The 27,014-nt window shown below is 42.2% G+C and overlaps 1 protein-coding gene across 1 annotated transcript; it reads right to left on the bottom strand.

Moving 5' to 3' along the window:
• Positions 1 to 393: 393 nt before the first annotated feature.
• slc35f6 (solute carrier family 35 member F6) lies at positions 394 to 27,014 on the bottom strand. Its single transcript, XM_059645360.1, has 6 exons — positions 26,791 to 27,014; positions 15,978 to 16,050; positions 15,398 to 15,569; positions 12,186 to 12,401; positions 6,048 to 6,158; positions 394 to 1,692 (listed from the first exon to the last, which is right to left on the bottom strand). The coding sequence occupies exons 1-6, from the start codon at positions 26,865 to 26,867 to the stop codon at positions 1,223 to 1,225; spliced, it is 1,119 nt and encodes a 372-aa protein (XP_059501343.1). The 5' UTR covers positions 26,868 to 27,014; the 3' UTR covers positions 394 to 1,222.

Genomic DNA, 27,014 nt, shown 5'->3' with positions numbered 1-27,014 from the left:
TATTAAAAAAGCACAACTGATTTACTGGCAAATTGGGTTAAAAAACTGTAGGGTCAGGGGTCACGAGATGGTAGGAAGTGCAGAAGCTTCAGAATCTGAGATAAGGTGTAGAGCTGTATGAACACTGCAGGCCAAGCAGCAGAGGAGCAGGAAAGCTGACATTTTGGGCCTAGACCCTTCCCAGAAGGATCAGCTTTCCTGCTGCTTGACCGGTGTTCATCCAGCTCCACACACTGGGTCAGGGGACACGGAAAGTGGATGCAGGGTACTGATCAGAGTTAATCCAAAAAAAATCTAGCTAGGTGCCAGCTGCTCAGTCCCAATTCCTGTTCAACATGCAGACGCTGCAAAGATGATTCACGAATGAAAGAATGAGAAAATGTTGCACTGAAGTGATTTATCTACAATAGTGGTTTATTTTGAAGCAATAAATTTGTAACTATATACACATTTTCATTTCACATTAAAGCAAAATAAATTACTTCCTTGGAATGTACATAGAGAATACCCATCAGAAAAATCAACTTTTATTTTAGTTGTGGAATACTCCCTAATGATTTAAAAGAATTCTGTACAGTGATCAAAAGCAGAGTTTAAAAACCTACACCGACAAGTTAATGTTTTAAATCTGTTCAATATAGACCCGCAAGGCAGGGGGGGGGCACGGCGGCAGGGAAGGAGAAGGAAAGTAGGGAAAAAAAAGTCATTGCAAGACTGGCAAGGTGGTAAAATGGAGGCTCCAAAATTAGGCTACTTCACTGTCGGCAAATCTGTAGCATCCAAGAGAGCAGGTCTGGGTGAGAAAAATCCAATGGAACATAAAACTATAGCCTGCTGCAGGATCTGAGACTTCTCCTTGGAGAAAACAAGAAGAAACCAAAAAAGGTGTTTATTATTTTCCCCCCCTCCCATTTTTATTCTCGAAAGCTTCTTAGCTGCAACTGTCGTCAATAACCAATGCCACTTACAGTATGTACAAATCACTCACTCATTCCTCAGCATCTGTTCTATAAAGTGCCCAAGTGTTTCAGCACATCTGTCTGGCTCATGGTTGCCAACAGAAAAAACAAACAGTTGTGCATAAATATTCCAGCAATCATGTATATCGTCTTGGAGCACCATAAAAAAGGAATTCAGTTTAAGTGGATCGGCTTCAAATTGGAAAACAAGTTAGCTTCTATTTAAAAACAGGCAAACCATGAGCAACTTCAAACCATTAGTTTCATGGGCTGACATTAATGGATTCCTTGTTTTCAGTCAATTGTTCCCTTTCAAATTCTTCCCTCATTTGCTCCTTGCACCACAGAATCTTTGCTAGGACTGGCTTATGGAAGCCATTGTAGAGTGCTGCACCTGCCAGCAGAATTAAGAAGCCTAGAATTTGGAGACCATGGAACTGCTCCCAACCCACTACGAGACTCACTATCCAGATTACCAAGGTCCTCAGGCTGTCCAAAACCATCCGAGTGGTTGCACTGATTTCTTTTGTGACACTAATACCAGCAAAGTTAAAGAATGCAATGCTCAAGATGTTTCCCAAGAGGGCTACAATGATTAGTGGCTTTAGACCTATTTGACAGAAAGCATCCAATGCATCTTCGAGGACACCTCTGGGATTTCCCCCGAATTGGTCCACAGGAATGTAGTACATTGGAATCAACAGCAGAGTTAGGATGATGAAGCCAAACATTCCTAAGAGAAAACAAAATTAGTTGCTAGCATCAACCTGCTATAAACCACCAGACTTAAGAATAATTGACATAAAGTAGGTAAGTTTGTAGGAAATTCTGCTAACAAAAACTCATTCTGAATGACAATTCTTTTCTCAAAGTACTGTATTATCCTGATCTGAACATTCAGGAGCAGTAACTTAGTCAAGTGTACTGGCAAGAAATCAATCCCTACTTTTGTCACAAAAGAAGTGGTCTTAAATTAAAAAAGCAGGATTCCTCAATTTGACTTTCATACCCAGATGGACAAAGCACAAACCAAGTTTTCATACTTAAAATTAGAGTTTCAATAGTTTAAATCTACGTGGACAGTCAGTCAATGAACAACCTTGCGAGAACTCAAACCCACCGAATTCTACTTTCGAGAAACACAATGTTATGGACAAAGGGAATGACAGAAGAGATCTGTGGTCCCTGAACACATGGTGTATGAAGGTGATCCTCTTGCTGATCAGGCCACCACTTTGAATCTGGAGAAGGGAGTTCTGCTTGCCACAGATACAAGCCTGACTCACTCACTCAATTCATAGACCTTTGCGACACAGAGCAACCAGCAAGGGTTGTGGGGGGGGTGGGGGGTAAGGGAAAATACATAAAATTATGAACTGGCCATCTTCAGGCTTGATTACAAAATGGATCCATCCTTTCTGGAGGTCCAACAGCTTGGTGTCCATCTCCTTCAACCTCCAAATCCAAGCTATTAATAACCGTTTTTCAGTTGGATGAAAAGTCAGAAAGTCTTTAATCAAAGACTACTCAATAGCTCACAGGCTGTCTACTTATTGCTAGCCAAAATCTCCATTCATAAACACACACTGGCTTATGATAGTGGTGGGCCTCATTGCAGACTAAATGCTTGAGCAAACAGCCAGGTAACTGTATTCCATGGCATTCCACAGGGTTCAGTGCTAGGTTCCTAATGAATGCCAAACAAGTGTAGATGAGAATGTGGGGCAAGGGTGATATTGGGGTGGGTGGGGGGGGGGAGGAGAGAGAGAAAGGAAGAGAAAGTGATCAGAATGAAACAAGTTTTTTTTTTAAATAGAGAGCAAAAAAGTAAGAGGTAAAAAGAGCAGAAAAAACCCAACAGGTCAAATCCATCCTTTAGTATTGGAGACATGGCTGCAAAGTGAGTGAAATATCAGCAAGCACACTAAGGTGGTTGATCAGAGTCTAGCTAGAAATTAGGGACAAAATTTAGAAAATGTTGAATTTTTAAAGCTCAACACTGATGACAAAAAGGCAGAAAATAAAAAGTTGAACAAAAGGCATGTCACAACTGTGTGCGATTTGAATCTTCATACATATTGTAGAAACAAAAAGGAGAAAGTTGAAGTTTATAGCATGCATTTCTGGCAGCTTCAGGAATATTCCCACAATCCACTACTTCCAGTGGAATATTGTTTACTGAAACATGGCCAATTTGTCGTTTTAAAGCAATACCATTAAAATTCCACTTAGATTTGAGAGCAACAGTCTAGTTCAAACAAGCAGTTAGCTTTAAAACAGAAAAGGGCAGGTATGACAGAAGAATTGACCAAGACTGATTGGCAATAGACTAGGAAAAACAAAAGTAGTTTGGTGAAACAAGAAATAATTCAAATATATCCCAAATGCAATGAAAATCCTGAGGATAATCCATCAACAACTCACTGGAGCAAGATAAAAGATGTATTAACTCAATATTAAAAAATATTGTAACAAATAATCCAAGTCTAAGAATTGAGAGAGGGGTTTTAGAAAGAGCAACCACAAGAGTGGATAAAAATAATTGGGTGAGGTGGAGGAAGAGATAGTAGGCTAGCCAGGAATATTAAAATACTTAGCCTGCCCAAGCATGTGTAATGGCTAATTATGCTACAATTGGAGCAGGGACAGTGTCTGTATGATATACTGTTGGTGCTATTTATGTTGAGTTGTGCTTCATTCAGCCCATTAGAAAAGGTAGTATGTGTACAGTATTATGGTGGGAGCAAGGCAATGAAACAAAAAAAAGGACAAGATTCTTAACTTTCATTGACATAGAAGAGTGTAAGTTAGATGCAATGATACAACTTTGAATTGATGACTGTTGTGCCACTAACTTTGGAATGAAACTAAAAATTGTCTGCATTATTTTCTAGTTTAATTCATGGAAATGTGGGCACTGCTCTATAGTCTAGCATTTATTGCCCACCCTTGGATTACATTTCCCCCAGTTAAGAGTCACCACACTTTGCTACAGACCTACAGTCACATGTAGGCCTAGCAAGGAGATTTATCTCTTTAAATAAAAAAGGGCATTAGTGAACTAGATAGTTTGTAACACTTGACAGGAGTTGCATGGTTACCAAGGCTACTTCTGCATTCAAAAATTCTAATGAAATTTGAACTCAATATCTGCCATGGGAGATCAAAGATTAGGAAACTTATGCTCATGCATCAGGTATTGTTAAGTTTTGGCAGGGTGAGGCGGAAAAACTAGTTTTTCCCCCCCCCCCCCCCCCATCCTATGGAGCATTTCATTAATTCAGGAAGCAGCACTGACAGAAAATGCAAATTTCTCTGTAGGTACAATCTTAGCACTGCTGCCTCACAGCATCAAGGACCTGGGTTCAATTTCTCCCAAACTCAAGTGGGCAGTTGCTGATAATAAAATGTGAGGCTGGATGAACACAGCAGGCCAAGCAGCATCTCAGGAGCACTTGGCCTGCTGTGTTCATCCAGCCTCACATTTTATTATCTTGGATTCTCCAGCATCTGCAGTTCCCATTATCTCTGGGCAGTTGTTGAGTTTGCACATTTTTACCCACCCCCACCACGCCTGCATGGGTTTCCTCCCGGTGCTGTGGTTTCCTCCCACAGCCCAAAGATGGGCAGGCCTTGATAAATTGCCTGAAGCATTCAGGGATGCTTAGATTGGGTGGGATACTCCCAGATTCAGTGCAGACTTGTTGGGCCGAAGGGCCTGTGCAGCAACACAGCCCTAGATTAACGTGAGGGGAGGGGACAGGGAGGGGGCTACACCAAAAGAAAAACAACATTAGCTGACTGACAAGTGGTGGATTAAAGGGGAGTGGAAGAATAAGCTTCAAAAATCTTCAGCTTCATGTCAAAAAAAAAAATTTATAAAAAAAGAGGGGGGGGGGGGTGTTTTGGAGTAGATCTGTAGCTCGGGTTGTGGGTGTTGAGATTGGTTGGCTCGCTTGCCGAGCTGGTTTGTTGTTCCGCAGACATTTCGTTACTGTGCTTGGCAACATCCTCCCAGCAGCCTCTGAAGTGTCCGCGTTTTCCCACCTAACTTTTTAAAAAGTCTGGGGTCTGTTGTGATGGATTGCCTCAATTCCAGGTTGCCTCTGTAGTGGCATGTATACGGGGTTGAATTCAGCGTTTAAGTGCCATGCTTCCAGGAATTCTCATGCTTGTCTCTGCCTGGCCTGTCCCAGTCAAAGTAGTGGCTCTCCTTGTCCACATTGACTGAGAGGAGTACTGGTTGTGTCTTTTTGTAAAGAGTTTGTGTTTATGTCCCCTTGTTGTTAGTTTCCTTCCTGTTTGGCCGATGTAGTGTTTCAGTCTCTGCAGGAGATTTTGTAGATGACATTGGTCCTGTCCATGGCGGGGAGTGGGTCTTTAGTTTGGGTGAGCAGTTGTCGTAGGGTTGACGCAGGCTTGTGTGCCACTCTGATGCCCAGCAGTTGTAGAAGTCTTGTGGCAAGTTCTGACATGTTCCTGATGTAGGGTAGTGTGATGCGTTGTGGTGGGGCGTGTGGAATCTTTGATGCTGTTCCCATAGGAATCACCTGACCCAGTTCTTTGCATATACATTATCTTTGAACACTTGGAAGAAGTATTCCCCCTCTTCTTGGCATAGTTCTGTTGCTGCAGTGTTGTTGCCCTTTTAACTAGTGTTTGCTATTCCTGGAAGCATGGCACTCCACAAAGCATGCTATTAATAAACACATTGAACTCGACCCCATATTCCACTAGGAAGGAACACCTGGAAGCGAGGCAATCCATCTCAGATGCTGGAGTTTAAAAAACAGGTGGGAAAACACACTGATGCTTCAGAGGCCGCACTCAAGGATGTTACCAAGCATGGCAACGAAATGTCCCTCGACAAGCCAACCGCAACAATCAACTTCATGTCTCCATGGTTTAAGTTTCATAATAAGCAATTATTCCAGCCACATTACAAAGTGACACCCCAGTTAAGAACATTGCACAATATAATATACTGTTCATTAAAAGACTAACACCCTCCCTGAAGAGGGCTTAAAAATATACATAATTAATGCCCACTCCTCAAATGGTGGAAATATTGGCATCAATATTACATACCTTCAGTACCCACGGCTTGAAGTGGGTGTACATCATGTTTATAAACAAATTTCTCTTCGAGCACCATCTGAATAGCCACAATGATCTGTGCAATGACAATTAGGAGGTCCCCTAAACAACCCAAAACAATGTTAATTAAAAGAGGACTGAAATGGGAAGTTTACAACTTCAAAACCAGTTTCTTGCCTAGAGTGAAGTCAGAGAAAAGGATACGGTTCAGTAGCTGGCACTCCAGCAGTATTTGAAACCACTGATCAGGTAAATGCATCAGAATATTTGTGGCCTGTTTCTACTCTGGACAACATGGCATTTTGTTCAGAATGCAGTAGGTAAATCAGAAACAGTGCTAAAATCTTCAGCAAAAGTGTATCTGGTAGGCACTATTAGCTAACAACTAAAGAGCAGGGCAGGAGGTGGGCAATGATTTCAGAATGAAGTATCTGCAGTTCAGTTACTGAAGGTGGTACTGTAGCAGGTAGGGAGTGTACTCCAGGAAGTAGTCACATTTGCAGTCAGTAATCAGGCCAGAGGGTATGTTTGCACACAAGACAGAAAAGGTGACTAGACAGCAGGGACTTTAGCCATTACAAATGTTAAACATGAAATTTCCCTACCAGAAGCAGGGGGTTCTTAGCAGTACCAGAATCTGCCTGTAACTTTTGAGGCAATGTTAATTTAATCTGTGGATTTAACAGTCATTCGTGGATCTGTCATTGCTGGCGAGGACAGCATTTATTATCCATCTAGTTGCTGTCAGAGTGGTGGTGAACTGCCTCGAGCTGCTGCAGACCATTTAGGTTAGGTTTTCTCCATGTGATAGAAGAACAGTTCAGAACTTTTGACCCAGTGATAGAAGGAATGGTGATATATTTCAGTCAAGATGGTGCAACTTGAGGGGAATTTGAAAGGTGTTGTTCCAAGTCATCTGTTGCCCTTGTCGTAGATGGTATTGGTCATGTGTTTCAAGTATCCGGTGCATTTCTGCAGTATCTTATAGATGGTGCACAACACCATTGAGCAAGTGAATAGTTAAGGGGCGGCACTACTGGCAATGTAGTTTAACTGTTAAGTTTCCATTGGAGCCCAAACCTAGCTATTGTTCAGGTCTTGCTGCGCTTTGACATATACTGCTTCCTTAGCTAAGTTGCTACTATTCAGATATCAAACATCTCTACCTCTGACCTTGTGGAGACAAGGTCATTGAAGAAGCAGGTGAAGATAGTTGGGCCCAGGAACTGTGAAATTCCTGAAGAGACATCCTAGAAATGACTGGCAACCAACCATACTGTTAATATGGTTGAACATTGTTGAATGCTTTGCAGTCTGGTAGACAAGGTTCCCCATGGTTGACTGGCTAGTAAGTTTAGATCACATGGATCCCAGAGGAGCTAGTCACTAGAATGCAAAATTGGCTTGAGGGTACGAGACAAGGTAGTGGCAGAAGAAGGTTGCTTTTCAAACGGGAGGCCTGTGAGCAGTGGTGTGCCACAAGGATCAATGCTGAATCTGCTTTTTGTCATTTACATAATATTTTGGATATGAATATGGGAGGCAGAGTTGCAGATGACAAAATAGGTAGTGTGGTGGACAGTGAAGGTGGTTCTCAGTACAATGAAACCTCAGATGGTCCAAGGAGTGGCAGATGTATTTAAATTTAGACCAATATGAGGTGTTGCACTTTGGTAAAGCAAGTCAAGCCAGGACATAATGACAGGGCTACAGGTAGGTGCCAAACAAAAAATTTAGGGGTTCAGGTACATCATTACTTGAGATTTAAAAAAGAGTCAAAAAGATAGACAGGCTGGTGAAGGCAGCATTTGGCATGCTCACCTTCATTGGTCAGAACATGGAGTGCACAGCTGGGACATCATACTGTGGCTGTATAAGACATTGAGATAACTCAATACTGTGTACAATTCTGGTCACCCTTCTAGGAGGATGTAAAAAATGGATTTACAAGGAGGCTGGAGGATTTGAGTTATAGGAAGAGGTTGAATAAGCTGAGACATTCAATGCATTCCACTTTGGCCACTCTCCTAGCCTGTATGAGTCCATCCACAGATTCTACACTTAGTCAACTCTACTTGCCCCTCCACCTTTTTTAATCTGCAAAGATAATGATGCCCTCAGTTCTTTTATCCAGGTTGTTAATGTAGGATGTGATTAGTGGTGGTCCCAACACCAAATTGTTCAGAACTCCACTAGTTACTGGCTGCCATCCTGGAAAAAAGATCCCTTTATCCCTACCCCCTGCCAATCAGGCAATCCTGCCAATATCTGGCTGCTATCACCATGGGCTCTCATCTTATTTAGCAGTCTCCTGTGTGGCACCTTGTCAAGTGTCTTCTGGAAATTCAGAGATCATATGCATTGGCTCTCCCTTTGAAGGTGGAAATGAGCATGTTAGACAGAATTAATGGATTTATTAATCATTATCTCCCCTTGACAAAACCATGCTGACTCAGCCCTATTTAAATCATCACTTTCACGTATCTGCAAACTCATGTTTAATATGGACTCAAAATCCAGAGGGACATGTCAGGACGGCACAGCTTAAAATCTTGTTAGTTGTGGAAGTGCTTAGCCCCGACTACGATTTGCTGCCTGGCATAGATGTAGTCATACTTTGTAGCTTCACCAGCTTAAGGCTTTGTGGTCTTTGCATAGCCTAACCCAATCTTCACTCAGCCAGCTTTGTTTCCCAGCTTAAAAAACAGACAGGTGGATGTGCCACATCAAGGTTGCAGTCTGAGTTAGCATCTCAAACACAAAAAAGCAGCCAGTTTTTGAGAAGTGGGAAGAAAAAAGTGGGGGGAAAAATTAACTTCCACTTAGGGAAGAATCTGTTTGATTGCCCTTTCTCAAATCAGATTGGATTAAGAGATAGCAGCTGCTGACAGTGCATAAGAGAGTAAGCTTTCAGGCCTTAGTAAGTCTCAATTACAGCCATTCCTCTAGTTAGATTTCCTGAGGCCAGCAAGAAGATGGCAGTCTCCCTCCCCTGCAAAAAAGGTCTCAGATCTATGCATTCACCCATTTCTCACTACAGATGCCATCTGACTCTTGTATTTCCTGCACTAAATTGTTTTACTTCTGGCATTTGCCAAGTTATGTTTTGGGATCACTATGGAAATCCTTAGGAGGATCTAGAATTTTGGCAGCTGTTGAGTAAACAGTTCATTGTAGAGACCAGGCAGCTATTCATCTCAGAGTCAGAGACAAAAGGTGGTGTTAAAGTTTGATCAGCTGAATAAAAAAGAACAAATAAAAAGTGCAGTTAATTTAGGCATTAACTAACATTGGGAGATGAAAAAAGGCTGTATGGAGATCTCCATTATCTGTAGGAATAATAGGTGGTTATGACAGGGAATTTTAATTTTCTAAACATACTCAGACTGCCAGCATTAAAGGGTTTGGGTGGAGAGGAATTTAAGTGTGCACAAGAAGATTCTGCTTCAGTACATGGACGTACTTACCAAAAAAAGAGTGGTGTACAACTTGACCTGCACTTGGGAAATAAGGCAGGGCGAGTGACTGAGGGGATAGTGGGGGAGCACTTTATGGCTAATGGCCATAATTCTATTTTTTTTAAAATTGTGATGGAAAAAGGATAGACCAGATCCAAAAAAGTTAAAGGCCTGAATTGGAGGAAGGCCAATTTTGATAGTATTAGGCAACAGCTTTCAAAAGTTGTTTGGGGGCAGATATTTGCAGGTGGGGGGTGGGGGAGGGGGGGGAAAAAAGAGAAGGAGAAGCAGAGAGAAAACACTTTTTAAAAAAAAAGGGAAGCCTTCAAGGAGCAGGAGCGGGAGCATCCAGAGACAGTATGTTCCTGTCAGGGGGAAGGGCAAGGCTGGTGGGTGTACAGGATGCTAGATGACTGGAGAAATTGAGGTTTTAGCAAAAAGGAGGAAGCATATGTCAGGTATTGACAGCAGAGAGCGCGAGTGAATCCCTAGACGGGCATAGAGAAATCCAGAGGTCAAATAAACAGGGACAAGAGACAGCCTTGGCAAACAGGGTTTAAAAAAGGAAGGAGAATCCAAAAGGGATTGTACAAGATATTAAAAAAAAAGTAACCAGGGAGAGAATAAGGCCCCTTAAAGATCAGCAAGGCCACCTATGTGGAGATGGGGGAAGAGGGGGACTAAAATGAGTCTTTTGTAGTGTTTACTGTGGAGATGAATATGGATGAGAGAACTTGGGGAAACAGTGACATCTTCCAAAAAAAAGTTTTAAAAAACAAAACGCCCATACTGCAAGAGGAAGTGCTGGTGCTGGATTTCTTAAAAATGCAAAGATGGATAAATCCCCAGGTCCTGATCAGAGGTACCCTAAAACTCTGGGAAGCTAAGAAAGTGATGCAGGTCTCCTTGCTGAGATATTTGTATCAATAGTCACAGGTAGGATGCCAGAAGTCTGGAGATTGTGCCACTACATAAGAAAGGGTGGTAAGGAAAAGCCAGGGAACTACAGACCAGTAAGCCTGACTTAAGTGGAGGGAATCCTGAGGGACAGGATTTACATGTACTTGGAAATGCAAAGATTACCTAGCCTCAAATAATGCTATCTTGTGATGCTGATTTTTGTCTAGCACACACCCTGTGCAACGTAACCAATATGCCTCTAACATTTTAGAAGCTTCAATTTGTACATCCTTGTTTGCTTACAAGCAGTACAGGCAGATCATAGTAAAGTGTCATGTACTGAAGTACAGCAAACAATCAAATATGGCTTTGTGCATGGGAAATCATGTCTCACTAAATTTGATTAATCCTCTTCACTATTTCAAAATTCAATGAGGGCAGAGCAGTAGATGTGATCTATATGACCTTCAGTTGTGCATTGACGAGGTTCCTCATGATAGACTGATTAGCAAGATTATTAGATCACACAGAATAGAAGGAGAGCTAGCTTGAAGGTAGAAGACAGAGGGCGGTGGTGGAAGGTTGCTTTTCAGACTGGAGGTCTGTGACCAGCAGTGTGCCGCAAGGATGAGCAATCGGTTCATTACTTTTTGACATTTATATAAGTGATTTGGAGGTGAACAGAGATATGGTTAGTAAATTTGCAGATTACACCAAAATTGGATGTGTAGTGGACAGCAAAGGTGGTCACTTCAGTACAATAGGATCCTGAACAGATGGGCCAATTAGACCAAGGAGTGGCAGATAGAGTTTAAAATTAGAGAAATGAAGTGTCACATTTTGGAAAAGGCAAATCAGGGCAGGATTTACACACTTAAAAATAGCAAAGGCCCTGTGACATTGCTGGACATAGACCTTAGAGTGCAGGCTCCTAGTTGCAGATAGACAGAAAAGTGGAGGCAATGTTTGGCATGCTTGCCTTTATTGGACAATGCATTGAATATAAGAGTCGAAAGGTCATGTTGAGACTGTACAGGACATTGGTTAGGCCACTTTTACAACACTGCATGCAATTCTGATCTCCCTGCTATAGGGAGGATGTTGAGAAACTTGAAAGGATTCAGAAAAAGATTTACAGCAACAACAGTGCCAGGGTTGGAGGGTTTGAGCTGCAGGGAGAGGCTGAATAGACTGGGGCTATTTTCTCTGGAGCAGTGGCTGAGGGGTGACCCAGCGATTTGCAAGGTCTGAGGGGTAAGGATAGGGTAAATAGGCAAGGTCTTTTGCCAGGGTGGGGAGTCCAAAACTAGTAGGCATTGGTTTTGGGTAAGAGGGGAAAAAATTTAGAAGGGACCTAAGGGGCAATGTTTTTCCACACAGAGGGTGGTGCATGTATGAACAAACTGCCAGAGGAAGGGGAGACTGGTACAAGTACAACATTTCAAAGATATCTGGATGGAAATATGACTAGGAAAAAGGGATATGGGCCAAATGGGACTAGATTAAATTTAGGAAAGCTGGTGTCAGTACAGTTTAAAAAACTCAGACCAAAGGGTCTGTTTCTGTCCTGTATATATCTCTGACTATGTTGAAACTGACCAGTTTCCGCTACTTGTCCAACTGGTTTCTTTTCCTACTCAGTCAATACTGATAACTGAACAACCAAGCATTAGAACTAGCCTAGAAGAATCAAATTTAGAGTATAAGCACAAAGCTGGTTCAACACCAATCCACACACAGCATTTGGTATACAGTAAGCACATTTACTCACCAGTTATAACATGAGATAACTTGTTGCCTTGGTCATTATTTCCACTGACAAAGTCTGCTAGGCCTACTACCACAAGACCACAGATAGTGAAAAAAATCCCCACCCACTGGCTAGCTGTTAAACGACGGCCTAGGAAGGCAACAGAGAGCAGGCCAGTGAAGATGATAACAGCTCCTCGTAACATCTGAAAACTGGATGCATTTGTCAAGTTTAAAGCTGGAAGATAAAATAGTACAGGGTAAAGAAACATTTCAAGTTTGAGGCTGACTCGGCGGAAGTTGCTAGAAAAACTAAATAAAAACAGATCGGCTTCAAAGAAGGTACATGATCAGAGAAAAGTCAAAACAGACTTACAGCAATCAAGTGAGGTTGCTCGATCTTGAGGATCAGAGATCATGCAAGTTCTAAATAGCATTCACTGATAGAACCATAGGGGAATGTCATATATGCTGGTAGCTCAGAACACGTGACCTTTCAGGAAAAGTTGGGTTACTCTAGTGTCAGATGTTGAACACCCAATTGCATTCCTTCTCCTCTCTTCTTCCCTAACCCCCCATCCTTTCCAAATCTGGACCCTTCACTATTGCCGAGTTAAAGTAAACCAAGTACAAACACAAAGATCAGGGTATCTTGACTAACTAATGAGAACAATTAAACCAACCAGTAATATTTAAATGCTTGAAGATGGTTTTATAGATTGGCACCATGTTGCTAAGGTTTAGATTATTTACCACAGAAATTCTCAATGTTTATATAATCAAGAAGTTGCTTTCATTGTGCAGCAGTCAATTTTAAGTTTTCACTTAAAGGGGGCCAGGATTACAGCTGACGAATGTAGCCTATAGAGCAAAGCTTCCTTTAACAATCCATCACTAATTACACAAAATATTTTCAAAACGGTTACAGGTCTTCCCCACAAGATGGGGAAAATTTCCCCCATGGCCATTAAAAAGTCAGACCTTAAAACTATTGTGTCCACTGCTGCAAACATTTTGAAGAGGTCAGAGCAAAGCAGTATGGATGCTTATTTTAGGCCATTATTCAAGTGGATATAGGATCTAGCTGGATATTAGCCACGTTTAGTTCAGCTACCCTCCCAATCAACAGTAACTGTATTTATTACCAAATAGGCTTCTGCACACTACGCATTTGTACAAATCAAGACTGCCACAGTCAGCAGTAAAATTTAACCACACCAAGGGTAGAATAGTGGACTCCTGGTAACCTCAGGACAACATATTCCCTGATAAGTGTGAAGCTGGATGAACACGTGTTCATCCAGTTTCACACTGTTATCTTGGATTCTCCAGCATCTGCAGCTCCCATTATCTCCGACAACTTATTCCCTTTTATTTTGACAAAAAATGGAAGGCAAAAAAGTTGACGTGCAGTTGTCTTCATGTGTTGTTTACAAGGATAATGGTCAGAGGAGCCAAAGAGAAAAAAGTTGCAGTGCATTAAAGTAGTTAATTCCATTCAATTTGGAACACCAATGGTCCTGAGATCACTTACATTAACCCAACATGATCAAAGAAACTTGGATTAAGACTTGCGTGCAACTTGCAAATACAGACCAAAATGCAGTCCATTTTCAACTACAACATTGCAGTAAGTGACACTAACACTAATACAGAAAACATGTTAAAACATACAAGGCAGCATGGTGGCTCAATTCTCAGCCCTGCTTCCTCAGCAATAGGGACCTGGGTGACTGAGCAGTTTGCTTGAGAGTCTGCATAGGTTTTTACTTCGGTGCTCCAGTTTCCTCCCACAGTTCAAAGATATGCAGGCTGGGTGGACTGGCCATGTTAAATTGCCCAGGGTTGTGTAGCCTAGGTGGATTAGCCATGGTTACTGGGAGTTTTGGGGATAGCACAGTCTGGGTGTAATGCTCTTTGGCCTGTCAAATTTAACTGTCTGAATAGTCCATTTTTGACCTGCAGGGATTCTAAAGAAACTAAATTGTTGTCACAGAGCAACCGTATGTTCTTGATGCAAGCTTTTGCTTACTGAACATTTGAGCACCATTTGCTTGAAGTCACTGTTTTTCCTGTTCCAGTGATTCATTGGTAACATTAGTGCTGTGGTACCCAAGTCAGACAGACCCAGACAGTGCAATTTTGATGGGCCTAAAAACACATATGGCTCAGGAACTGCAGCAGCAGGGGACCTAAGAAAATTAAATCAAAGTGTCCTTGTAGGCGATAGTGATTGGGGGGGGGGGGGGGGGGGGGAAGAGAGAGATAAAAAAGCAGAGTTTGTTGCTAAGTGCTGCTAGTGGTCAGCAAATGAATCAGGTGTAACACCTCAAGTTGTGTATTTGTAAAGATACTAAAGACAAACAACTCAGTAAAACAAAGTATACAAGTCAATAAATTTGTTTCAGACAGAAACTCTATGCGATCCCAGTTATGAAAATGCTGGCTAAATATTCCTGGGATTTAAGAATCACTGGTTAAATCAACATTTAGCTATCGGATTTGTTTTAAATAAGAAAGGGGAACTCCAACATGTTAGTCTAGAGCCATATTGTGATTGGCTCATGGTCAAATAAGCTAGTGAGCCATTCTGTTCTATGAAAACTGCTTGAAAATTTAAGTTGACAGCATCTATCCAGATGCTAGAAATTGCAAATTTGATGCTGCACAATTCACCTTGCTACTATCTGGGGACCAAATGCTGAAATGGAGCACTGTCTCTGACCACTTGAGGAACAGGATGAAACTGCCTGACCGCCATTACCCCTCCTGAGGAGGACACTCCACAAATATCCCAGTCTCAGCCAATCTGTGGTAAAGACGACACATGCACCACACACTTAAAATGTGTGTCTTTGCTTCACCATCAGCAATGCTCAATACCAACTTTGAGGGTTTCTCACAACAACCTAATCGGATCAAAAAAATTTCATATTGCGAACAGGCACACAGGACAAAAAAGTGGGACATAAACAACCTCTAATTCACTAGAAAACAAATCATATACTTTTGATCCTTCACTAGAACTCAGCTGTAACTGAACAGCAGATGTATAACTAGGTAGCATGTCTTAAGAAAAAAAAACACCAATGTTGCTCAGAAGTTGCTCCACTCAACTATTTGAAAATGCAGCTGCAGAATACCAAGGGAAATATTAGTGTATAACTATTCCTGATCAGAATATTTTGGTTTCTTTGCCAAAACCTTTTGAAGGAACCAGTCAGTAATACTTACCGACGTACATAATACTGGTGGCTGTCATGTCACATAGTGCAGGGGGTAGGAAAATGAAAGAGTTGAACTTCCTTGCAGAAGCCATTTGGGGTTCTGGTTTTTGTCGATCATGACACATGATTATGTAAAACACAGCTAAACAGGAGACCTCCCCAAGAAACATTCCTAATGCCTGCAAAGGAACAAGAGATGGCAAGTAAGAAAAGCATTGTTTTTCCTAGTCCAGCTGAATTTTCAGCTTCCTCCAGGTCACATTACTAAACCGCCTTCAGTTGGCAGAGATATATCATGTCTCCAACTGCTTTATGTATTAGCAAAGTGCTGAAAAATCTGAGGGCTGACAACTAAAGCAAGATTACAAACAATTGCTTCATCAAATGAGTTTTGGCGAAAGTTGTAGGGGATGGGGGCAGGGCAGGAGCAGAGGAGGGACAAGGTCAACATCAACTGCAGCAAGAATTGTTATGCCTACCTAACCACCTTATAGCTCAAGTCAAATCAGAAGCTAAACGCAAGTTAGTCGTGATATTATTGACAAGCTTTTTTAAAAAAAGAATTTTTGCTGATAGTGCATACTGACCTGAAGGAAAGGATGATTAAACAGGTGTGTCTGTGATCCATGGCAACCTTTCGCACTAAATCCATCAGCCCACCTGGAAAAAAAATGTCAAAAAATTGACCAAGCAATGACAAGTTAATTGTACAAAGTTGTGGCTTGCTTGTCCTGCAAGCTAGAAAAGTAAATAGAAACTCCCTCAGTCAACCCTAAGAAGATTTAAACAGGAGGCTTCAAGTGAAGTGTAAGAGAAGACAAACAATACAACCAAAACTGTGGGAAACATCCATTACCTCAATGGTCAACAAGCTTGCTGCAAAAAAAAGTATATGGAAAACAGATATGGGAGACCATTTTGCTCCCGACCCTAACATTACAGACTTCCAGGTGATGATTTGGCTCTCCATGAGTAAATGCTCCACTGCTTAGGGCAGCCTTGGCCTCAGGGATCCAAGCTGGAACCTTTGTTGTTGAAAAAATATTCTGTATTGTGTGCAGCACATATACATTCAGAAGCCGACAAGGTCTGGATTTAGAGATAATGGGAACTGCAGATGCTGGAGAATCCAAGATAACAAAGCGTGAAGCTGGATAAACACAGCAGGCCAAGCAGCATCTCAGGAGCACAACAGTCTTGATTTATTGCTCATTGCTTCAGACACCAGTGCTCACCTAAAACACAAAAGCCTCTATCCAAAATAATTTCTAGCACCCAACTGTAATCACTTGTAAGTTTTCTGCTCAGCTCTGGCACAACATGCTGCACAGATATCAAATAGTACAGCTCCCAAGATGGTGCACAATTAAGAGGAGTGTGGAGAGTTGCAACCCTTAACAAGGATTTAACCCTGTTGTACAGTGTCAGGAAACTCCCATGAATCAAACTTTTACTTTGATAACATCTCCAATCCCACCAGCAGGAATTAATGTGAAGGCTTTGGACAGGACAGAAAATAAGCTTATGCACAGAAGACACTTATTGCAGGAGTGTCCTGGGTATACAGATGAAGTGAAGGAAGTGGAGAAAAAAAAACACAAGGATGCCAAATATCTGGTTTCAGAACTCAACAATCCACAAGTGGGTAACAGGGCACACAACAGGTGCTCAAAGTTTGGAGAAGCTGCCATAAACAGATGCATCTGTTAAATTGTCACAGTACTGTAAGATTAAATATACATTGATGTTTATTGCCATGAACCAAGAGATTCTATGCATTTGCATGATGTGGCTACAATTGTGTTTTGATCTAATTCTTCCAATTGGATAAAAATGACAAGTATCGTGGTTCTCTGGTCAGTAGCTTGATAGTTAAAAGCGAATCCATGCTGCACTGAATGGTCATAAAGCAAAGCTAAGCAGTAACTAAAGTGCATCATACTTCTCTCCACAAGAGTATTACGTGGTCAGCAGTTGAACTGAAAAATAAAATGTTATTAGGTCATCTTTCAAGACAGTAATGTTCAACAAACTTCTGCTTACTTTGCTGTTTGATTCTGCAATGTGTCTGAACATTTCAGATGCATCAGCAAAAGATTTTTCTTTGATTGAGAGTCTGTTCCACAGGAGGTTATTGGAAACAAAGTGTTTATGGCACTGCTCGGACACATCTCTGGACTCATGGGCTGTCACAAGGTGGATGTTGGTTTGATCAGCACTGCTGACCCAGATCCAGGGAGCTGGGTTCATTTCTACCTTCAGTTAATGGGAGTTTGCTCACATTGTCCCCAAATCCACTGTTTCCTCCAGCTGCTCTAGTTTCCTCAGTCCAAAGATGTGCAGATTGGGTGGATTGGCCAAAGTGTCTAGGGATGTGTAGGCTGTATGCATGAGCCTTGAAAAAAAGTTACAGGGATAGGGCATTGAGAGACATTATGGACACAATGGGCCAAATAGTCTGCTCTCGCAGGAGGTCCTATGAAGTTGCCATTGGATGCTGACTCAACGCAAGAGCACACCTAACAATCAAAGGCCAAGGCCAAGCCCAAAAACAACACAAACCAACACAACGTCTACTGCCAACTGGAATCATGTACTATTATATTCTTCACTTGAGGATAGGAGTCCTACATGCTTATCACCACAACTTTCATCCAAATGAAAGTTGTTGAAAGAGGTCACTTATTAAAACTGTTCTGACACTGGTTAGGACCTTGACTCAGGTGGAACTTGACCCAAACTTTGACATGCTGCACCACAGAAGCCTGGGTTTTAAAGAGGGAAAGAGATATGCAACAGAAGAAGTCCTAGAGAAGAGCAGAAACCACAAGGGAACTCCAGAAAGCAATTAGGAAGGCAATAAGCCATTAAAAATACATTGGCAAGAATCTCAACATATTCTTAGAATATCAATAGCATAAGAATAACTGAGGAAAGAGGAGGCCCTCTTAGTTAAGAAAGGGGCAACTTGTGATAAAAGGAGAAGATGGACATTGGTAAAGTGTCACCAAGTTCGTCACCAGCCATCTTTACTCAGGAGAATGCAAGTACAGCATTCGTGAGTGATATTCTTGAACAGATTGTTTAGCAAGGTCGTATTAGGAGGTCTTGGCATATTTAGAGATGGATAAGTCACCAGGCAGCAGTAAGAGGAAAAGATTAGAGGCTCTGACCCAATTTTAAATGGTGTCTGGCCATAAGTGCCAAAGGTCTGGAGACAAGCTACTTTGGTTTGCATCACAAAGTTATTAAGAGATGGATCAAGGAACAAAAAACCTAAAATTATTTGCTCAGGAACTGAAGAAAATAATAATGGGAAAGTTAACCTTCATTTAAAGGACGTTTGATCAGGGATAGTCAACGATGGCTCTGTCAAAGGGAGGTCATGCCTAACAAATCTAGTTAAACTTTTCAAAGGTGACCAAGCTTTAGTGAGGGACAGGAGGTTGATGTAATGTATATGGATTTCAGCAAGGCCTTTGACAAGGTCCCACATGGAAAACCAAAAGCCAGAAGATCATGGGATGCAGGATAACTTTGCAAATTGGATCCAAAATTGGTTTAGCAATTGGAGAGAAAGGGTGGTTGTGGAAAGCTGTGTCTGGACTGGAGCGTAGTACTTTATGTACCATAGGGAACTTCATGCTAGATCTGGTGCATTTGAAAACACCAAACCCTTAAACTAGAGCTGAGCCAGACTTTAACAGCAGCTGCTGTTCAAGTCAACAAGAGGCAGAACTTCATTTCTCTCCCCTAATTTAGAAACTGAACACAAGTCGTGAGCAAAATGTTGAGCTGTTAAATACATGTAGATCTACTGAAGAATATTTAAACTGCAATTTCAGACACAATTGACTTTCAATGTCAAAGAAGCCTTTTGGCAAGGAGTCCAAATGCTCTGTGGATCTCCCCTGTGAAAATAACCCTCATGTTTGTAATGAGGAGAAAAAACCTAACTAAACTTGGCATCAGTGAAAGTAACAGTTAACATGGAATCCAAATGACCAAGACATCTGATGCTGAATTGGCCAGTTGGGTTGCTAGTGGGCATTCTTTACCTCATGTCCTCACTTGGCTGAGGAACCTTATCACTGTCAGCTTACAGAAACGGCTGCTCTAAACTCATTTCACCCGATGCACTGTCATAACAGGATAAACAGATTCATATCTGCACACTGGCATCCATTTCTTTCCACACCTTTAGGCTTCTGGAACCCATTTCAGTCCCTTCCTCAAAACATGAGTATTGGAAAAAAGTCTCTAGGGCATAAACCAAATAGGTGTTTCTCACCACATGTTTAACACTTCAAACGAATAAAATAATAGTGGTCTTTGGATTCTGCAAGCAAACTTCTTGTTGGGTGGTGATAATTTTGGCAATATTCAATTGTTTCTCAGCTTGATTGTTGAGTTTCACATTTTAGGGAAGATAAATGTTGGTGACAATGCAAAGAAGATCTATTATTTAAATAAAATATTCTATGGCCTCTAAAGTTTGATATAGGAGATTAGAATAGCTTGAACATGCAGTTGTACTATTAAGCCTGAGAAAGCTACACTTGCTCTTTAAGCAAGGTCTTGCAAAACACTCATCCAAATGACAAACCAGATGAGAACTCCACCTCAAAATATGCTTACAAGGGGAAAACACTGACTCCTCAGCCTGATTGCATTTCAAAACTGTTAAAATCATGAAGTCTACTTCATTTGTCATGAACACATCTTTAGTACTGGACACTTGTGGCATAAATTCACTCACTAAGTATCAACCCAAACCCAGACACTGCTGCAAGTGCACACTGACTGCCTCAGTATCTGAACACAAACAGCGCTTATGTTTGTCATGCACATCACCATTTTCAACATTTAAACAGGGAGAAGTTCATTGAAGGAGCTGGAAGCTAGGATACTAACACACAGGAACTCCTGCATCGATTTCCTGGAGCTGAAATGACTAGCCAACAATCAAACAAAAAAAGTCTGCTTTGCAAGAGATTGCTTGTGGAGTCATGTGGTAAATTAATACACCCATGTTTTTGTTTTCTTCTTTTGGACTAAGGGCATCTGATACATAATGCAGCTGATTGTAAGAGTCTATAATTGATCAATGTGTAAAGCAGATCCTTGCCCAACACTTCCATACTAACTGGATGGAACTGAACTAGTTCCATCTGAAGTGCTACAGCTATTGTTAAGTTTCACTTCTGCCTTGTGTATCCATGACTGAGGTGCAGTTCCTTGTTACTGTTAAGTAGGTGAAGGTCAACATCAACTCAAACCAGATTGGAATTGAAGGTAAATGAGAATCAGACTTTATGGAAGTCCATTAGAAGTCTCTTATTCACTAGAGATATGAATGTTTTAACAATCTCACAGTAAAGTGGTCTGTTTTCCACCCCCTCGGTTCAGATATTGGGAGTATTTGCTCCAATTTAACATGATCTTACTGAAGCACAATATGCCAAATCAACAACTGTTGGCTAGTACTGATGCACTCTAAATCACCAAAACCAAAGAAAAGGAACTGAGTCATAATGTGGCTTTAAAACCATTAAGGCTTCTCTAGTAGAGAAAAAAATCCAGTCATTAGCTCTATGTCCAAACTCAAAAAAGGACTAATCTGTACTTGTGCACCATTTTAAAGCACTCAGTCTCCAAGTTCAACCTGAAAATGGATCAGTGCTACTATACAGCAAGTGGTTTGTTTTTCAAAAAAAAAAATCTAGACACTAAAAAAAGAAACAAATTCCAAAAACTGTATCCCAAGGGTGGGATTCCACAGGTTTGCTTGAGTGACACCTTTGGGATCGACATTTGTTCCCCTCAACCTTCCAGCAAGCAATGCAGCATGCATCACTGACTGCACAACAAAACCCCTCTACTACAGTATTCCTTCTAGATCAACCTAGAACACACATCTTCATTGAGCCTTTTACAGCATGAGCTAATTTAACTATAGCATAAAAACACCAATTCCAAATCATTCTTTAGGTAGTTATCAAGTCACAAGGTGACGCTCATTCAGATAAAATCATTCAGTTGCATTCCTAGTAGGAAGGGTCAACCTAGTCTCTCAGCAAAAAGTTCTCTTCACAAGAGTTTACTGTTCAGTGTTGTAAGGTGTAGTGGGGCACTATAAACCAGAGATCTTCTGCAGATCTAGCCACTCAAAGTTGGCCTATTACAACAACTTTATTCAACTCCATTCTCCATCCAACTTGATGCATCCCTCATTCTAGGGAGTTTTTTTAACAAAAACTACATTTATGGTACATCAACTTTGTTGACTGTCATCTATCCAAAACTGCCACTGTCCGAATGGCAAAGAATGCTTTCTTGAATTGCTGCTGTACATTTCCTGTGGTTAGGCCCATGATACTACTAGAAAGAAGCTCAGCATTTTGACCCAGTGACACTCTAGGAGCAGCAACATATTTCAAAGGCAGGATAGTGAGAAGTGGAGGGGAATTTGCAAGTGGTATTCCAACATATCTGCAGCTTTTGTCCTTTAGGGAGGAATTATGGCTCAAGGTGTTATGAAGCTTTGGTTGCTTTCTATAGTGTATTTTGCAGATAGTATGCACTGCTACAGTCAATAGTGAAGGGAGTGAATATGGTGACAGTCAAGAGGGCTGCTTTGACCTGGCTGATGTTAAGCTTCTCATTATTAGAGCTACATTCGCCCAGGCAAGTGGGGAGTGTTCTATCAGACTCCTGCCTTGTAGATGGCATCTAGCCTTTTTTTTTTTTTTTGGGGGGGGGGGGGGGAAACAAGAGTTATTCACTGCCAAATACTAGCATCTGATCTTCTCTATGAAAGGCAGTATTTCTAAGAACGCCAGTTCAGTTTTCAGTCCACAAAATCTCTGAACATTTAAGTTGGGGAATACTGTAAGAGTGATGCCATTGAAGGTCAGTGGACAGTGTCTCCTTGTAGAGTTTGCAACCAGTCATTGCCTGACACTTGTGGCATAAATTTACTTACTAAATGTCAGCCCAAACCCAGACATTGCTGCAAGTGCACACTGACTGCCTCAGTATCTGAACACAGTGCTGGTGTTTGTAGTGCGCATCTCCACTTTCAACCTTTAATAGGGGGACGTCATTGAAGGTGCTGAAGGCTAGAATACCCGCACACCAAGGAACTCCTGCATAGATTTCCTGGAGCTGAAAAACTCTCAAAACCAGATAGGCCTCCAACCAGAATTGCAATCACACAGCCAAGACCTAGCCCCGACTAAAGAGTATGCAAGTAAGTTCGCTAGGTGGAGGGCCATGCATTTCAGAGAGGTGTTAAGGCTGCAGTAAGAGGTCATGCATGCTACAGAGCTGAACAATCAACAGTTGAGATCAAAGCTGTGTTTCCACACCACATTCAGAACTGAATAGTAAATGCCAATCAAAATGGGCAGAGACTCTAGGGGCATCTCCAGCCTCAAATGTCAAGTTCAACCACCTTTAGCCTGGAGAGCAAATATTCCATCTCAGCCTCCCGATGACTCCAGCCTCACAGAAGCCAGGCTTCAGCCAAAAACAGCTTATTCCTCAGTGCATGAAAGCACCAGATATAGCAAAGGTTTCAGCCTTGCAATCCCAAACCCAATGAAACCTTGTGCTTCAGAATGAACACACTGCCTAGACAAGCTGGTCCACTACAATCATGGGTATCATTTGTAGTAGATTTTTCACTAGAGCACTTCCTCTTCACAGAAGGAAGGTCAAATTCCATCCATTCAATTACTACACTATTCAGTGAAGTGGATAGAGAGAACAACAAAGCTATCGAGCAGCACTTCCAGCCTGCTAGTGGTTTACTGATGCTTTGTATCCAAAAAAAAACAAAGCAGCTCAAAGTTCCTGTAAAATCTTGTATGTTCTATATAATCTAACAGTGAGCATACGACCCTTGAGAAGTGAAACTGGGAAATTAGCAAGAAACTGCTTCAGTATTCCCCCCCCCCCCCTCACAATAGAAGTCAAAGAGTTAGGAACTAAAGCAAATCATGAGAAAGAGTGCTGAGAAAACAAGGATTAAAAGCTGACAAGTTCCCTGACTGGATGCCCTGGACTTTAAAGCAAGTGGCTACAAACAAAAAAGTAGAAGCATTGAAAGTTGCAACCAGAAATTCCCTGGATTCCAGGAAGTCACACTAGATCAACAAAATGTAGTGTCATGATTATACAAGGTAAAAGGAGCAGAGCAGGCCAGTTAATTTGTTATTTTCTCAATAGATTTTTCTTCTTTTAAAAAGAGGAATTCTACCTCAAGTATTATGTCAAGGAACAGAGTCTATGCAGTCTTGACAGGAAATAGTGTTGTTGAGGATTTAACATTCAGGGTGGATTGGTTGGGTTGAAAAAGAAAGGAAGCAGTAAATGTGACATCTTTACGAGAAGATTTAATTAAAAAGGTTCCACACCCCATGTGCTCTATCTTCTGGAATGGAGTGTGATCTATTAGTGTGCATAGAGGATTGAAAATAAAGCCAAAAATTAAAAAGGAGTCCTTTTTCATGTTGAAAAGCTGGTATTACAGATGTGCTTCATGGATCAATGCTGGGACCTCAACTAATTACAAGTTAGAAACAACTTAAAAAGGGACTGATTATCATACAAGTTTGAATACAGTGACAGAATCTGCAAAGGAAACCTGAAGGGTTTAAGTGAATGGGAAAATAACTACATGGAATAGCATGCAGGAAAAGGCAAGGTTATCCACTTTGGCCGAGAGAATAGAAACACGGTGTGTTAGTGCCGTGATGGAAGGGTACTTCCGTACGCATGATTCACAGGCACTGTGCAGATACAGCAAGTGAAGGAGATAGAATGATAGCTTTTATTGTCAGGAGAATACAGTATGAATAAAATCCAAACATTGCAGATGCAGAAAATCTGAATAAACAAAATAAAAACCAAATATTCACACATGACCAGCCAAAGTTACCATGAAGTATTCTCCTCAATGTGTGCCCCTGCCCAAAGTGAATGATCCTCAAGTTATCACCAATCATCTCTCAAATGAGAGAGAAGCCTGGTGGTCTGACTGAGGCAGAGGAGCTGCTACAAATATGGCAAAGGGGCATTTATCCTAATTAATCATTCAGACAGAACATGCAGTACCACATTAAATGCTTACTAAGTACACCAAACAACAAGTCTTACAGGCTGCCAGTTCAAATGTGGAAGTGGTTCTCAGTCAGTGATATACAGTACATCAGCATGGCTAGCTTCCACTTTAGGAGCCCAACGGTGCAGCCAAGACTAAAGAGACAGGTTTCAGAACCATTGTTATTTCCTTGTGTAGGTGCAAACCCCGTCAACGGCACTTAGCAATTCACGTTTTGGAAGGGGGTCTTGTGGCACAGAGGTAAGGAGGTGTAGAACTGGATGAACACAGCAGGCCAAGCAGCAAAGGAACAGGAAGGCTGACGTTTCGGGCCTAGGGCGTGTCCCAATCAATCATCAAGCCCCACATGCTCCAGAAGCAGGCCACAACACGCATAACTAGATTGCTACAAAAATATAATAAAATGTGAGGCAGATGAACACAGCAGGGCCAGCAGCATCTCAGGAGCACAAAAGCTGACGTTTCGGGCCTAGACCCTTCATCAGAGAGGGGGATGTGGACCAGAGATGGAGAGAAAAGAAGATAGGTGGAGAGGAGAGCATAGTGGGGAGGTAGGGAGGGGACAGGTCAAGGAGGTGGGATGAGGTTAGTAGGTAAGAGATGGAGGTGCGGCTTGGGGTGGGAGGCAGGGATGGGTGAGGGGAAGGACTGGTTAGGGAGGCAGAGACAGGTTGGACTGGTTTTGGGATACAGTGGGTGGAGGGGGAAGAGCTGGACTGGTTGTGTGGTGCAGTGGGGGCAGGGGATGAACTGGGCTGGTTTTGGGATGCGGTGGGGGGAAGGGGAGATTTTGAAGCTGGTGAAGTCCACATTGATACCATTGGGCTGCAGGGTTCCCAAGCAGAATATGAGCTGCTGTTCCTGCAACCTTCAGGTGGCATTATTGTGGCACTGCAGGAGGCCCATGATGGACATATCATCTAAAGAATGGGAGGGGGGAGTGGAAATGGTTTGCGACTGGGAGGTGCAGTTGTTTATTGCGAACCGAGCAGAGGTGTTCTGCAAAGCGGTCCCCAAGCCTCTGCTTGGTTTCCCCAATGTAGAGGAAGCCACACCGGATACAGTGGATGCAGTATACCACATTGGCAGATGTGCAGGTGAACCTCTGCTTAATGTGGAAAGTCATCTTGGGGCCTGGGATAGGGTGAGGGAGGTGGTGTGGGGGCAAGTGTAGCATTTCCTGCAGTTGCAGGGGAAGGTGCCAGGTGTGGTGGGGTTGGAGGGCAGTGTGGAGCAAACAAGGGAGTCACAGAGAGAGTGGCATCTCCAGAAAGCAGACAGGGGTGGGGATGGAAAAATATCTTGGGTGGTGGGGTCGGATTGTGGACTTCACTAGCTTCAAAATCTCCCCTTCCCCCACCGCATCCCAAAACCAGCCCAGTTCATCCCCTCCCCCCCCCCCACTGCACCACACAACCAGCCCAGCTCTTCCCCCTCCAGCCACTGCATCCAAAACCAGTCCAATCTGTCTCTGCCTCCCTAATCTGTTCATCCTCTCACCCATCCCTTCCTCCCACCCCAAGCCGCACCTCCATCTCCTACCTACTAACCTCATCCCACCTCATCCCACCTCCTTGACGTGTCCGTCTCCCTGGATGGACCTATCCCCTCCCTTCCTACACTCCTCTCCACCTATCTTTTCTCTCCATCTTCAGTCCACCTCTCCCTCTCTATTCCAGAACCCTCACCCCAAGCCCCTCTCTGATGAAGAGTCTAGGCCCAAAACGTCAGCTTTTGTGCTCCTGAGCCTGCTGTGTTCATCCAGCCTCACGTTTTATTATCTTGGATTCTCCAGCATCTGCAGTTCCCATTATCACTGCTACAAAAATATCTACATTCTAGTTTAATTTTAACCTTCTACTTCCTGTTGATGCTAGTTGCACTGCAATCTGGGATTTGCAGGCCTCCACGTTAGTTGCAAACGGAAACTACCCAGAATACAAAAAAAAACTACAAATCAAATGGCATCCATCGCATAGTACTTTGTTTAAATCTCCAGTTTTTTTTAAAAAAAGTGCTCAACTCTATTTAGCCTATCCGCTTGACCCACCAGTAAAAAAACAAATTTACTGTGCTGAATTAGTGCGCTTATCGCAATGGGAAAAAAAATTTAAGTTTTTCCAACTCCAAATAGAATCTCCGGGTACGAATGGAAGTGGAACGATGATCTGCTGAGAGAGAGAGAGAGTGAGAAGAAGAACCGAGAAGTCTTAATGTTTCAGCTCTAGCCGTGGAGACTGTGTCCATGCAAAATGATACATTTTGTTACTTACTTAGCCGACAGCGTATTAATAGATCCTGTAAGCAGCATCATCACTGCCAGACAAATCTGGTACTTAGTCCACGCCATGAGCACCCAGAAATGTATCAATCCTACTTCAGCCCTTAGTGGGTTTTTTTATATATTTGGAAATAGCCCTCCCCTCCCTCGTGATCGAGGGAACCAGAAATCACATGCTTCAGTCAGCTGAGAGCTTGACCGGTCAAACAGCAAAAA

This window comes from Stegostoma tigrinum, chromosome 4 (assembly GCF_030684315.1).
Source record: "Stegostoma tigrinum isolate sSteTig4 chromosome 4, sSteTig4.hap1, whole genome shotgun sequence".
NCBI lineage: Eukaryota > Metazoa > Chordata > Chondrichthyes > Orectolobiformes > Stegostomatidae > Stegostoma > Stegostoma tigrinum.
This window is presented reverse-complemented; position numbering and strand designations above follow the sequence as displayed.

Excerpts from the sequence above, each read along its gene's own strand:
- slc35f6 (XM_059645360.1), bottom strand. The coding sequence starts at position 26,867 with ATGGCGTGGACTAAGTACCAGATTTGTCTGGCAGTGATGATGCTGCTT. Across the intron at positions 12,402-15,397 it reads CACCAGTATTATGTACGTCG|CTTTAAACTTGACAAATGCA; the intron begins GTAAGTATTACT and ends TTTATCTTCCAG. Across the intron at positions 1,693-6,047 it reads TCAAGCCGTGGGTACTGAAG|GAATGTTTGGCTTCATCATC; the intron begins GTATGTAATATT and ends GTTTTCTCTTAG.